The sequence below is a fragment of the Oncorhynchus clarkii genome, chromosome 29 (genome assembly GCF_045791955.1).
Source record: "Oncorhynchus clarkii lewisi isolate Uvic-CL-2024 chromosome 29, UVic_Ocla_1.0, whole genome shotgun sequence".
NCBI classification, from domain to species: domain Eukaryota; kingdom Metazoa; phylum Chordata; class Actinopteri; order Salmoniformes; family Salmonidae; genus Oncorhynchus; species Oncorhynchus clarkii.
The window spans coordinates 33,592,300-33,607,251 of record NC_092175.1 but is presented as its reverse complement, the minus strand read 5'-3'; the positions used below and the strand labels follow the sequence as shown (position 1 = coordinate 33,607,251).

Here is a 14,952-nt window from a genome sequence, read left to right as displayed (position 1 = left end):
CATACAGTATAGTCCACCAATATCTATCACACAATGAATGTTACAGACTCCTGATTTATTTGACAGTGTATCAGTATATTGGTATTGGGAATCCTGTAAAAAACACTTTAGGAAACAAGGACAGTGAGAAGCACTGCTCAATCAATAAAGAGGTGGACATTATTAATAAATGAAGGAGTCAACTAGACAAAGACAGAGGGAGGGATGTGCTGCCTGGGAATCCATGAAGGAGATCAATGTCTAATTTGGCTGTCAGGATGGTAAAGCTAAGACCTCACTAACACTGGCACAGTTTCATTACACATGTGCTCTGTCTGAGAGAGAGAAGGAGGGAGGGAAAAACAGACGGAGAAAGAGAGAGAGAGAGAGAGAGAGAGAGATGGGGAGGGAGGGAGGGAATATATATATAGAGAGGGGGCGGTAGAGAGAGAGATAGAGAGAGAGATGGGGAGGGAGGGAGAGAGAGATGGCGAGAGACAGAGAGAGAGAGAGAGAGAGAGAGAGAGAGAGAGAGAGAGAGAGAGAGAGAGAGAGATGGAAAGAGACGGCAAGAGAGAGAGAGAGAGAGAGAGAGAGAGAGAGAAAGAGAGAGAGAGAGAGAGAGGGTGTATAGGAAGGTCACAACGAGGGTGGGGGGGGTGGAACCTGCATTATTCAACAGAATAGAAAGTCTGATGTTCATATACAGGTAGACATGTTATTGTATAATTCAAGGCCATAACTACATTCATACCTGACCAATTACCATACTGTACAATGCCAGGTGATATGCAGAGGTATACAAATTAAACACAGTTATGGCTCACAGCTATGGCTACACTATGGCTCACAGCTATGGCTACACTATGGCTCACAGCTATGGCTACACTATGGCTCACACTATGGCTACACTATGGCTCACTCTATGGCTACATTATTGCTCACACTATGGCTCACTCTATGGCTCACCCTATGGCTCACTCTATGGTCTACACCATGGCTACATTATGGCTCACACTATGGCTCACTATAGCTCACAGCTATGGCTACGCTATGGCTACACAGCTAAGGCTCACAGCTATGGCTCACAGCTATGGCTCACACTATGGCTCACACTAAGACTACACTATGGCTCACTCTATGGCTCACTCTATGGCTACACAGCTATGGCTCACAGCTATGGCTCACACTATGGCTCACACTAAGACTACACTATGGCTCACACTAAGACTACACTATGGCTCACACTAAGACTACACTATGGCTCACACTAAGACTACACTATGGCTCACACTAAGACTACACTATGGCTCACACTAAGACTACACTATGGCTCACACTAAGACTACACTATGGCTCACTCTATGGCTCACTCTATGGCTACACAGCTATGGCTCACAGCTATGGCTCACACTAAGACTACACTATGGCTCACACTAAGACTACACTATGGCTCACACTATGGCTCACACTAAGACTACACTATGGCTCACACTAAGACTACACTATGGCTTACACTAAGACTACACTATGGCTCACACTAAGACTACACTATGGCTCACACTAAGACTACACTATGGCTCACTCTATGGCTCACTCTATGGCTACACAGCTATGGCTCACAGCTATGGCTCACACTATGGCTCACACTAAGACTACACTATGGCTCACACTAAGACTACACTATGGCTCACACTAAGACTACACTATGGCTCACACTAAGACTACACTATGGCTCACACTAAGACTACACTATGGCTCACACTAAGACTACACTATGGCTCACACTATGGCTCACTCTATGGCTACACAGCTATGGCTCACAGCTATGGCTCACACTATGGCTCACACTAAGACTACACTATGGCTCACACTAAGACTACACTATGGCTCACACTAAGACTACACTATGGCTCACACTAAGACTACACTATGGCTCACACTAAGACTACACTATGGCTCACTCTATGGCTACACAGCTAAACACTTAGAGCACTGCATGTGTTCACACATTACAATCTGTCATTAACTAGCAACTGAAACAATTGACAAATATAAACATGGTATGTTCTTCCTGTGTGACGCACTGGGAGGTTTAACATCTAAATTCCAAGTGATGCATTCCTCAATAACAACAACAAATCTGTCATGTTACAAAGTGAATGGTGTTTGTGAATGTGAACACAGCTCAATGAGGGCAGTTGACCAGTACTTACGTCTTTGAGACAGCCCATGAAGTTATTGCTGACTGGGGAGCCAGGGAGGTCAGCCGTGTTGGGACTCCCCCCAATGTAGAAGAAGTCATCAGAGCCCAGCATGGTGTAGTCCTCCTGGGTGTAGCCGGTGGTGGACAAGATCCCATCCACAGAGACAGTCACCTGGGTGGCCAGAGAGAAATGGAGGTATGGAGAAAGTGGGAGGAGGAAAGAGAGAACAGACAGAAAGAGACAAAAAGGGAGATGTGGAAAGAATTTGAATTCAACATCAAATGAAACAATGCACTGCTATGTTTTTGCGTAAATTGCTGGCCTTTACATTTGGTTGAATTCTCAGCTGTAAGAGTCATGAGTGCAGTTGGAGGGCCCAGCCATTCTCAGAAGCTTCCTCCTTTTTCTCGATTCTCGACAGATAGGCAGGGTTGATGACAAGCAAATTATGATATAATCATTCCATCAATATTTTGGATTTCAGTACAATATTATACAGTATATCTAAGTATGTCTGTAGATGTGAATTTGAGATGACACCCATTTCATGACAGATACAGTAGTTCATCATTGGAAATGTCCGCCAGAGGATGTAATGTTCCTTTCTCTACCATAAGCCCCCAGCCTCCAACCAGCCTCACAACTACAGACCACGTGTAACCACGCCAGTCCAGGACCTCAAAATCCACCTTCTTTACCTGCGGAAAAGGCTGAGACCAGCCACCGATGAAACTGTGGGTTTGCACAACCGAAAAATCTCTGCACAAACTGTCTCAGGGAAGCTCATCTGTGTGCTCGTCATCCTCACCAGGGTCTTGACCTGAGTGCAGTTCGGTGTCGTAACGGACTTCAGTGAGCAAATGCTCACCTTCAATGGCAACTGGCACGTTGGAGAAGTGTGCTCTTCATGGATGAATCCCAGTTTCAACTATAATGGACAAATGGCAAATCGGTTTGTTGGGCGAGCGGTTTGCTGATATCAACGTTGTGAACAGAGTTCCCCATGGTGGCGGTGGGGTTATGTTATGGGCAGGCATAAGCTACAGACAATGAACACAATTGCATTTTATCAATGTCAGTTTGAATGCACAGAGATACCGTGACGAGATCCCATTGTCGTGCCATTCATCACCTCATGTTTCAGCATGATGATGCACGGCCCCATTTCGCAAGGATCTGTACACAATTCCTGGAAGCTGAAAATGTCCCAGTTCTACCATGGCCTACATACTCACCAGACATGTCACCCATTGAGAATGTTTTGGATGCTCTGGATCGACGTGTACGACAGCGTGTTCCAGAGCCCTTCAATATCCAGCAACTTTGCACAACCATTGAAGAGGAGTGGGACAACATTCCACAGCCCACAATCAACAGCCTGATCAACTCTATGTGAAGGAGATGTGTCGCGCTCCATGAGGCAAATGGTGGCCACACCAGATACTGACTGGTTTTGTGATCCACACCCCTACTTCTTTTTTAAGGTATGTGTGACCAACAGATGCATCTCTGTATTCCCCAGTCATGTGAAATCCATAAATTAGAGCCTAATGACTTATTTCAATTGACTGATATCCTTGTATGAACTGTAACTCAGTACAATCTTTGAAATTGTTGCATGTTACGTCTACTAGTTAGCTAGTGATAGCCAGATTCAGAAGCTTGCAAACTGCCATTAGAAAAAAAAGCTTGATTTTTGCCAAAAGTTTAGAGGGGAAAAAAAGTCAAATTTAATAGTTTCAGTATAGTTTTCTTTTTTTAAAGTTTGTTAATTATTTCAGTTGACAAAATATTTTTTTATGATTATTTTTTATTTTTTTATTTTTCGTTTCCTATAATAACCTTGAGCTGTACAGCATGTGGTTTACAGAACCCTGCGTGGATTGGTCAACTCTCACCAAGTTCTACCCAATCAGACGTGATCATGTGTCACGTGATCATCTTTGAAATCGCTGGCTAATTGTTGATAAGAGGCATGGTCTTTGTTATCCTTGTTTCATCAACAAAACCAAGTGGGCCAGAGAGATACATTTGGATACATTAGTAACCTGCAAGTTGCATACACTAGAGAGGATAGATCCCTTTCTGTGTTTGCAAACATTGCCACACGAGAGTGATGCGCGCAAATTGGTGACAGAACAAGGGGAAGTACTTATAAAATGGCAGACAAAAAAGCCTCTATTTACATGTTGCTTATGAGTGCATTTCACACTACTTTTGGATTATAATTGGATTTTAAGTTACGTATGAATGTCCTGCTTATTATAATGTTTGTGCCATCATCGCAAATCAACTGCATTATACTTAAAAACACTTTAACCTTTCTAGGACACACTTTCCACTAGCGGAACCCCTCGACAACATTCCGCTGAAAAGGCAGCGTGCGAAATTCAAAAATATTTTTTTGAAATATGTAACTTTCACACATTAACAACTCCAATACAGCAAATGAAAGATAAACATCTTGTTAATCTACCCATCATGTCTGATTTAAAAAATGCTTTACCTCGAAACATATGATTATGTTAGATCACCGCCAAGTCCAAAAAAACACACAGCCATTTTCCCAGCCAAAGGAGTCACAAAAAACAGAAATAGAGATAAAATGAATCACTAACCTTTGATGATCTTCATCAGATGACACTCATAGGACATCATGTTACACAATACATTTATGTTTTGTTCGATAGTGTGCATATTGATATCCAAAAATCTCAGTTTACATTGGCGCCATGTTCAGAAATGCCTCCAAAATATCCAAAGAAATTGCAGAGAGCCACATCAAATAACAGAAATACTCATCATAAACTTTGATGAAAGATACATGTTTTACATAGAATTAAAGATACACTTGTTCTTAATGCAACCGCTGTGTCAGATTTCAAAAACCTTTAAGGAAAAAGCATACCATGCAATAATCTGAGACGGTGCTCAGATAGAAACAAAATTTCTCTGCCATGTTGGAGTCAACAGAAATACGAAATTACATTATAAATATTCCCTTACCTTTGATGATCTTCATCAGAATGCACTCCCAGGAATCCTAGTTCCACAATAAATTGTTGTTTTGTTCGATAATGTCCATTATTTATGTCCAAGTAGCTACTTTTGTTAGCACGTTTAGTACACATATCCAAACGCTTGTGCAGGTCCAGGCGAACGTCGGACAAAAACTTCAAAAAGTTATATTACAGTTGGATTAAACTTGTCAAACTAAGTTTAGAATCAATCAAGGATGTTGTTATTATAAATATTCAATAACGTTCCAACAAGAGAATTCCTTTATGTAAATGAAGTCGATATCATGTGGAAGTTGTGGAATGCTCGTGAACAGGACCTGGCTCTCTGCCAGACCACTGACTCATTCCCCTCTCATCCGGCCCCACAGTAGAAGCTTCATTCAAGGTCCTACAGACTGTTGACATCTAGTGGAAGCTGTAGGAAGTGCAAACAGATCCATATCCCACTGGGATTTCAATAGGCGATGAGTTGAAAATCAACCAACCTCAGATATCCCACTTCCTGGTTGGATTTTTCTCAGGATTTTATCTGCCATTTAATTGTACTTTTATTTAACTAGGCAAGTCAGTTAAGAATAAATTCTTAACGACAGATTTGAACTTGCAACCTTCCGGTTACTAGTCCAACACTCTAACCACTAGGCTACCCTGCCGCCCGTGACATATGAATTCTGTTATACTCACAGACATCATTCAAACAGTTTTAGAAACTTCAGAGTGTTTTCTATCCAATAGTAATAATAATATGCATATATTAGCATCTGGGACAGAGTAGGAGGCAGTTCACTCTGGGGACGCTATTCATCCATAGTGAAAATGCTGCCCCCTATCCCTAAAAATGAACCAGTAAAAAGGTTATTTGGCTAGCTTTTGCTACAGCCTATATCAATGAGTGTTAGCATTCTAGCTAACAATTACTGCATCCAAAACATATTTGTAAGCGTACGAGAACCCCCCAAAATTTTTTTTTGTTTAGAATGAATAAAAACGTAAATCTAGGCTGGGCGCAGATGGCGATGTGGTTTTTACTGCCGCCAGGAGTCGCGAGCAGTGTGTCGTGTACTGGAAAAGGGGTCTATACTGTAGGCCTAATGATATTATGTGAAGTCTGAAGACCATTATTGCTGACTGACAAGTATTATGTTTCGCAGGGGTCCTCTCTGAGAAAAGCGAAGCCCAGCCACCTGCACTCTGTGTCCTTGAGCAAAGCACATACAACTAATTGCTCAGGCGTGTGTCTCAAGTAGAGTGGGATATGCACAAAAACATATACAAATATTAGCACCCACCTACTCTGAGGGATTGCCCGGTTCTGAACATTAGACATGGGTGTTTCTTGGTTTTAAATGTCCTTCCCTCATTAAAGGACAACACATTTTTATGTCTGCTGTTTCTGTTTAGAGCTGTAATGAATCTGTAGATTCAATTGTAGGCAAGGTTGAACAAGGGAGTTGTTGAAAGTGTTTGTGTGTGTATGTGTGTGTATGTGTGTGTGTCTGTGAGAGAGTGAGTCAGAGAGAGAGTGAGTGAGTGAGTGAGTGAGTGAGTGAGTGAGTGAGTGTGTGAGTGTGTGAGTGTGTGTGTGTGTGTGTGTGTGTGTGTGTGTGTGTGTGTGTGTGTGTGTGCGTGCGTGTGTGTGTGTGTGTCAGAGAGTGTGTGATTGAGTGTGTGTGAGAGAGAAAGCAATTGGGGATGGCGCGAGAGAGACAAGAGTTATTTATTTCACTTTAGTTTATCCATTTCACTTGCTTTGGTAATGTAAACATATGTTCCCCATGCCAATAAATCCTCTTGAATTTAATTGAGAGAAACAAAAGAGAAAGAAAGAGCTATTTTGTTTAGAAGACTTTCACAGCTTGTGAAAACGGACCACCAGAGATTGTTAAAAAAGAGATGTTTCCACAGGAGGTGCATTTCTTTCTATCGGCATGTCAGTGAGGTAACTGGAAGCTATCCAAGGAAAAGCACAATGTGTGCAGGGAAGTGCATGAGAGGGTTTGTAAGTATAGGATTATTCTGTCTATTGGAAGTATGGTTGAGGGTAGGGTTGGGATAATGAAGAGAGAATGTCTATATGCAGGTTGGGATGAGAGGGAAGGGGGTTCTTTTAGTAAGGACGTTAGAGTCAGACACACAAATGGTTGTCAGTTCAGTACTAGATCGAATCAGATAGACGGACATAGAGTGCATTAGGAAAGTATTCAGACTCATTGACTTTTTCCAAATTTGGTTACGTTACAGCCTTGTTCTAAAATGGATGAAATAAATACAAATTCTCAGCAATATACAAACAATACCCCATAATGACAAAGGGAAGACAGGTTTTTAGAATTTTTTGCAAATTAATCAATAAATAAAAACTGAAATATCTTATTTACATAAGTATTCTGACCCTTTGCTATGAGACTTGAAATTGAGATGCATCCTGTTTCCATTGATCATCCTTGAGATGTTACTACAACCTAATTGGAGTCCTCCTGTGGTAAATTCAATTGATTAGACATGATTTGGAAAGGCACACACCTGTCTATATAAGGTCCCACAGTTGACAGTGCATGTCACAGCAAAAACCAAGCGATGAGGCCGAAGGAATTGTCCGTAGAGCCCAGAGACAGGATTGTGTCAAGGCACAGATCTGGGGAAGGATACTATAAAATGTCTGCAACATTGAAGGTCCCCAAGGGCCTCCATCATTCTTAAATGGAAGAGGTTTGGAACCCTCTTCCTAGAGCTGGCCGTCTGCCCAAACTGAGCAATTGGGGGAGAAGGACATGGGTCAGGGCGGTGACCAAGAACCCGATGGTCACTCTGACAAAGCACTGGAGTTCCTCTGATAAGATGGACGAACCTTCCAGAAGGACAACCATTTCTGCAGCACTCCACCAATCAGGCCTTTATGGTAGAGTGGCCAGACGGAAGCCACTTCTCAGTAAAAAGGCACATGACAGCCCGACTTGGAGTTTGCCAAAAGGCACTTAAAGACTCTCAGACCATGAGAAACAAGATTCTCTGGTCTTATGATACCAAGATGTATTGCCAATCGTCACATCTGGAGGAAACCTGGCACTATCCCTACGGTGAAGCATGGTGGTGGCAGCATCAGGCTGTGGGGATATTTTTCAGCGGCAGGGACTGGGAGACTAGTCAGGATCAAGGCAAAGATGAACAGAGCAAAGTACAGAGAGAGATCCTTGATGAAAACCTGCTCCAGAGCACTCAGCAACTCAGACTGGGGCGAAGGTTCACCTACCAACAGGACAATGACCCACAGCCAAGACAATGCAGGAGTGGCTTCTGAATGTCCTTTCGTGGCCCAGCCAGAGCCGAGAATTGAACCCAATCGAACATCTCTGGAGAGAACTGAAAATAGTTGTGCAGCAACGCTCCCCATCCAACCTGACAGAGCTTGAGAGGATCTGCAGAAAAGAATGGGAGAAACTCTCCAAATACAGGTGTGCCAAGCTTGTAGCGTCATACCCATGAAGACTTGAAGCTGTAAACACTGTCAAATGTGCTTCAACAAAGTACTGACTTAAGGGTCTGAATACTTATGTAAATGTGATATTTCCATTTTATTTTAAATTAGCAAAAATGCTTTGCCATTATGGCATTGTGTGTAGATTGATGAGGATTTTATTTGTTTAATCCATTTTAGAATAAGGTTTTAACGTAACAAAGTGTTGAAAAAGTAATAGCGTCTGAATACTTTCCGAAGGCACTTTATATACTCTTAGTGTGAATAGAAAGACCTTGGAATTTTGGTTGGAATAAAAGTGGCTTTATTTGTTGTAATAACCCATCAAGGGCTTGAGTGTGGACACATGCGATGCACATTAATCACGGAATTATGAATCATTCACATAAAGGCAAATGGAAAGAGAAAATCACACTAACAGAGGGTGTAGATGATTTCTACTATGTACTGTTGATGTTCGTGGAGGCAACAGAATGGATAAAAGACTAACCAAAAATAAACTACATGGATCTACCTGTCTCCATATGTATATCCTACGTTAGGATTATAAGGCGAAAGGGAAGTGAAGCTTTGAAGTTGACAAAAATGTTTTTTTTTTTTACTAAAGTCTCTTTCTCTGATTAATACTGTTTCACAGTGCCTGACACTTCATTGATACCCACTATAGGAAAGATGTATGCTTGTTCTTCCTGTTAGCCACAATGGACCTATTCTAAACCGAATTCTCTAGTTCTGACTTCTTATTCATGATTCAGTTTTTTGTATTTTTACCCCTTTTTCTCTCCAATTTCGTGATATCCAAATTGGTAGTTACAGTCTTGTCCCATCGCTGCAACTCCTGTGTGGACTCGGGAGACGCGAAGGTCGAGAGCCATGCGTCCTCCGAAACACGACCCTGTCAAGCCGCACTTCTTGACACACTGCCCACTTAACCCGGAAGCCAGTCGCACCAATGTGTCAGAGGAAACACCGTACAACTGGTGACCGGACTCAGCGTGCAGGCGCCCAGCCCGCCACAAGGAGTTGCTAGAGCACGATGGGACAAGGACGTGCCTGCCAAACACTCCCCTAACCCGGACAATGCTGGGCCAATTGTGCGCCACCTCATGGGTCTGCAGGTCATGACCGGCTGTGACACAGCCTGGGATAGAACCCGGGTCTGTAGTGATGCCTCAAGCACTGCGATGCAATGGCTTAGACTGCGGCACCACTCGGGAGGACAGACAGCTTGTCAGACAGACGTGAATTCTAGATGACAAAGATATCTGTTACAGTGACTCAAGAACACTGATGACACTAGTGGAATGATTGTTGCCAATTTTGTAACTTCTAGAGAGTAAAAGCAAAAAAAAAGCAAGAGATATTGTGAAAAATAACAAAATACACAATTCATATGCTGACTATCATATAATGTTTACCATAGCATGTTCAATAGCTGGGTGCTTCATCAGAAAGGGGAGGAGAAAGAAATGGCAGATGGTAAAGTCAACAAAGCACACTAGCGCTCTAGAAAAGACCAATAAAATACCCTGACATGTGTATACATCCCTTTGTAAGGTAACAGTCAACGCATAGATTTGGCCTTTATTCAAAATGATACCAATAATACAAATCAAAATTGAGTGGGAATTTAATTGGAGAGATAAAATAAAAGCTCCACTAAATGCAAAGCAATGAAAAGCTGAATTTAGTATCTAACAGAAACAAATGAAGAATATCAAAAAATGAAGACTACCTTTTGAAGAGTCACGCTACCAGTCATAAGTTTTAGAACACCTACTCATTCAAGGTTTTTCTTTATTTTAATATGTGCCTTGAATTCTAAATAAATTGCAGACAGTGTCACCAGCAAAGCACCATCACACCTCCTCCTCCATGCTTTACGGTGGGAAATACACATGCAGAGATCATCCGTTCAGCCACACCGTGTCTCACAGACACCTCCTGGGGGCGGCCCGTCAGGAAGTCCATGATCCAGTTGCAGAGGGAGGTGTTTAGTCCCAGTTTCCTTAGCTTAGTGATGAGCTTTGAGGGTACTATGGTGTTGAACGCTGAGCTGTAGTCAATGAATAGCATTCTCACATAGGTGTTCCTTTTGTCCAGGTGGGAAAGGGCAGTGTGGAGTGCAATAGAGATTGCATCATCTGTGGATCTGTTTGGGCGGTATGCAAATTGCAGTGGGTCTAGGGTTTCTGGGATAATGGTGTTGATGTGAGCCATTACCAACCTTTCAAAGCACTTCATGGCTACGGACGTGAGTGCTATGGGTCTGTAGTCATTTGGGCAGGTTGTCTTTGTGTTCTTGGGAACAGGCACTATGGTGGTCTGCTTGAAACATGCTGGTATCACAGACTCAATCAGGGACATGTGGAAAATGTCAGTGAAGACACCTGCCAGTTGGTCAGCAAATGCCCAGAGCACACGTCCTGGTAATCCATCTGGCCCCGCAGCCTTGTGTATGTTGACCTGTTTAAAGGTCTTACTCATTTTGGCTATGGAGAGCATCATCACACAGTCATCCGGAACAGCTGATGCTCTCATGCATGCCTCAGTGTTGCTTGCCTCGAAGCGAGCATAGAAGTGATTTAGCTCGTCTTGTAGGCTTGTGTCACTGGGCAGCTCGCAGCTGTGCTTCCCTTTTTAGTCTGTAATAGTTTGCAAGCCCTGGCACATCCGACGAGCATCGGAGCCGGTGTGGTATGATTCAATCTTAGCCCTGTATTGACGCTTTGCCTGTTTGATGGTTCGTCACAGGGCATAGCAGGATTTCGTGTACGCTTCCGGGTTAGAGTCCCGCACCTTGAAAGTGGCAGCTCTACCCTTTAGCTCAGTGCGAATGTTGCCTGTAATCCATGGCTTCTGGTTGGGGTATGTACATACAGTCACTGTGGGGACAACGTCCTCGATGCACTTATTGATAAAGCCAGTGACTGATGTGGTGTACTCCTCAATGCCATCGGAAGAATCCCGGAACATATTCCAGTCTGTGATAGCAAAACAGTCCTGTAGTTCAGCATCTGCTTCATCTGACCACTTTTTTATAGACCGAGTCACTGGTGCTTTCTGTTTGAATTTTTGCTTGTAAGCAAGAGTCAGGAGGATAGAGTTGTGGTCGGATTTACCAAATGGAGGGCGAGAGAGATCTTTGTATGCGTCTCTGTGTGTGGAGTACAGGTGACCAATTTATTTTTCCCTCTGGTTGCATATTTAACATGTTGATAGAAATTTGGTGGAACTGATTTAATTTTCCCTGCATTAAAGTCTCCGGCCACTAGGAGCGCCACCTCTGGGTGAGTACTTTCCTGTTTGTTTCATTCCTTATACAGCTGACTGAGTGTGGTCTTAGTACCAGCATCTGTCTGTGGTGGTAAATAAACAGCCACGAAAAGTATAGCTGAAAACTCTCTAGGCAAGTAGTGTGGCCTGCAATTTATCACAATATACTCTACTTCAGGCGAGCAAAATCTAGAGACTCCCTTAGATTTTGTGCACCAGCTGTTGTTTACAAATATGCACAGACCGCCCCCTCCCCCCCCTCGTCTTACCAGAGTGTGCTGTTATATCCTGCCGGTGCAGCGTGTATTCCGCTAGCTGAATATCCATGTTGTCATTCAGCCACGATTCTGTGAAACATAGGATATTACAGTTTTTGATGTCCCGTTGGTAGGATATTCGTGATCGTACCTCGTCTAATTTATTGTCCAATGATTGCACGTTGGCGAGTAGTATTGACGGTAACGGCAGCTTTCCCAGTCGCCTTCTCCGGGTCCTGACCAGGCATCCAGCTCTTTGTCCTCTGTACCTGCGTCACTTCCTCTTGCAAATAACAGTGATGTCGGTCCTGTGGAGTGTTTGGAGAATGTCTTGTGCGTCGTCTTTTTTTGTAGAACAAATCTTTGTCTAATCCGAGGTGTGTGATCGCTGTCCTGATATACAGAAGCTCTTTTTTGGAATAAGATACGGTTGCAGAAACATTATGTACAAAATAAGTTACAAATAATGCATGGGAGAGGAAAGCAGGCAGGACCAGGGTTAGTAGGAGAGCATGGCACTGACTAATCCTGACAGGGTGTAAAGCTAGCACAGAAATATGTTGTGCAATACATGGCTGTAATCTTTAAAGATAAAAGGTTTTTGATAAGTTCAACCCTAGAGGATAGATCTAGCTAAATATGGACCACTCATCAGCTATATTGGTAGTATCCTTCCTCAGGATAAATTCACTGACATCATTATAAGCATTAAGGTAAAGTCAAATATATTATGTTAGAAACATGGAATTATAAAAGCAACTTCAATACACAAACAAATCATATTCATTACTAGTAGGCTTATAATGTGGAGGCTCAATGAGACTGACTCAATTATTGAGTCAATCAACACGTTCCAAGTCAATTCAGCCACAACAATATACACCTCAACACTAGTCACACAGGGAGGAACATCCCACATCAACATGGTTCATCCATGGAGAAAAAATGTTGAGAGAGACACAAATGTGTCATTGATTCATTTTACTCTGAACTGAATTGAAAAGAACAAGATTGTGTATCGACAGCCATAGAGAATAAGAATGGATTACTACAGCATATGTGAGGCACATTTACTCAACGTACCCTAAAGACTTTCACACTTGGGGTATGAGTCACTGGAGTTTGGCTTGGGACTGATAAAGATAAATTGAGGGCTAAATCAGAAAAGGGTAGCCTAAAACATCTTTGTTTTTCAGTCCTGAGGGATAAATTAACACAACACAGTGAATATAATTCAATCACAAACTGACATTATAACTGGTCTCCCTTGGATGCCCATGATGGATATGCATTCACAACAACTGGAAGCTAAATAATGATACTATCACACCCTCTTCAAATAGAAAATGAAAATCTTCCTGTAATAATGCTAAATCTACTGCTGAGCGCAGGAAGAAGCACAGAGAGGGTGTGTACAGTACTGTACCTGGCGCAGGTTGCGTGTGATGCGCACTTCGTGCCAGGCATTGTCGTTGAACTTGCCGTTGGTGGGCTCCACCAGGGCCTCGAAGGCCCCTGAGCCCAGGTTGATGACCAGCCATACAGCGCCGCTCCTCAGGGATAGGTTGACATAGTCAGCTGACTTCCCGGTGTGGAGAAGGAGGCCGTTCCTCTGCAGCGTGCGGAAGGACAGAGTGATCTCGTCCAGTTTGCTCTGGATGGGCATCTGAGATAAGTCATAGCTGAAGAACTCGTTGCCTTTGTAGGTGGCAACCGATTCCTCTTTTGCTGTGGTGAGAGATGGAGAGAAGGCTGTCAAAATCAAAATCAAATGCTATTTGTCACATGCGTCGAATACAACAGGTACCTTACTGTGAAATGCTAACTAACAAGCTCTTAACCAACAATGCAGTTCAATAATGATAATTTCTGAAACATCAGCTATTGTTATCACATCTATTGTTATCACAACCATTCTTATCACAACCATTGATATCACAACCATTGATATCACAACCATTGATATCACAACCATTGATATCGTCACCTAGAGATATCATCAGCTAGTGTTAACGTCGGCTTGAATTATCATCAGCTAGAGTTATCGTCAGCTAGCGAGTTTGTCAGCTAGCGACATCATCAGCTAGAGAGATCCTCAGATAGAGAGATCGTCAGCTAGCGAGATCATCAGACAGAGAGATTGTCAGATAGAGTTATCATCAGCTAGCGTTATCGTCAGCTAGCGAGATCGTCAGCTAGAGAGATCGTCAGCTAGAGATATCGTCAGCTAGAGAGATCGTCAGCTCGAAAGATCTTCAGCTAGAGAGATCTTCAGCTAGAGTTATCGTCAGCTAGAGTTATCGTCAGCTAGAGAGATCGTCAGCTAGAGAGATCGTCAGCTAGTGTTATCATCAGCTAGAGAGATCGTCAGCTAGAGAGATCGTTAGCTAGTGTTAGCGTCAGCTAGTGTTATCGTCAGCCAGAGTTATTGTCAGCCAGTGTTATTGTCAGCTAGTGTTATCGTCAGCTAGTGTTATCGTCAGCTAGTGTTATCGTCAGCTAGTGTTATCATCAGCTCGAGTTATTGTCAGCTCGAGTTATCCTCAGCTTGAGTTATCGTCAGCTCGTGTTATCGTCAGCTAGTGTTATCGTCAGCTAGAGTTGTCATCATCTGTAGTTATCGTCATCTAGAGTTATCGTCAGCTATTTTATATTAATTTTAATTAACCTTTAATCAGGAAAGTCCCACTGAGACTATGTAGCCCAAATAATTTTCATAATTAATAAAGTGTATTAAA

The 14,952-nt window shown here is 42.7% G+C and overlaps 1 protein-coding gene across 3 annotated transcripts in view; it reads right to left on the bottom strand.

Annotated features, from left to right (window-relative positions):
• Window positions 1-14,952, bottom strand: part of LOC139388292 (neurexin 2a) — a 284,104-nt gene that overhangs the window by 206,770 nt on the left and 62,382 nt on the right. For 2 of the 3 annotated variants that reach the window (XM_071134880.1, XM_071134881.1), the window contains 3 exons: window positions 13,641-13,942; window positions 10,100-10,123; window positions 2,196-2,357 (listed from right to left, as the gene is read on the bottom strand). In XM_071134880.1, coding sequence (XP_070990981.1) covers window positions 2,196-2,357; window positions 10,100-10,123; window positions 13,641-13,942 — 488 coding nt within the window. The remainder of the gene's footprint in view (window positions 1-2,195; window positions 2,358-10,099; window positions 10,124-13,640; window positions 13,943-14,952) is intronic. The other variant, XM_071134879.1, reaches the window with a different exon arrangement.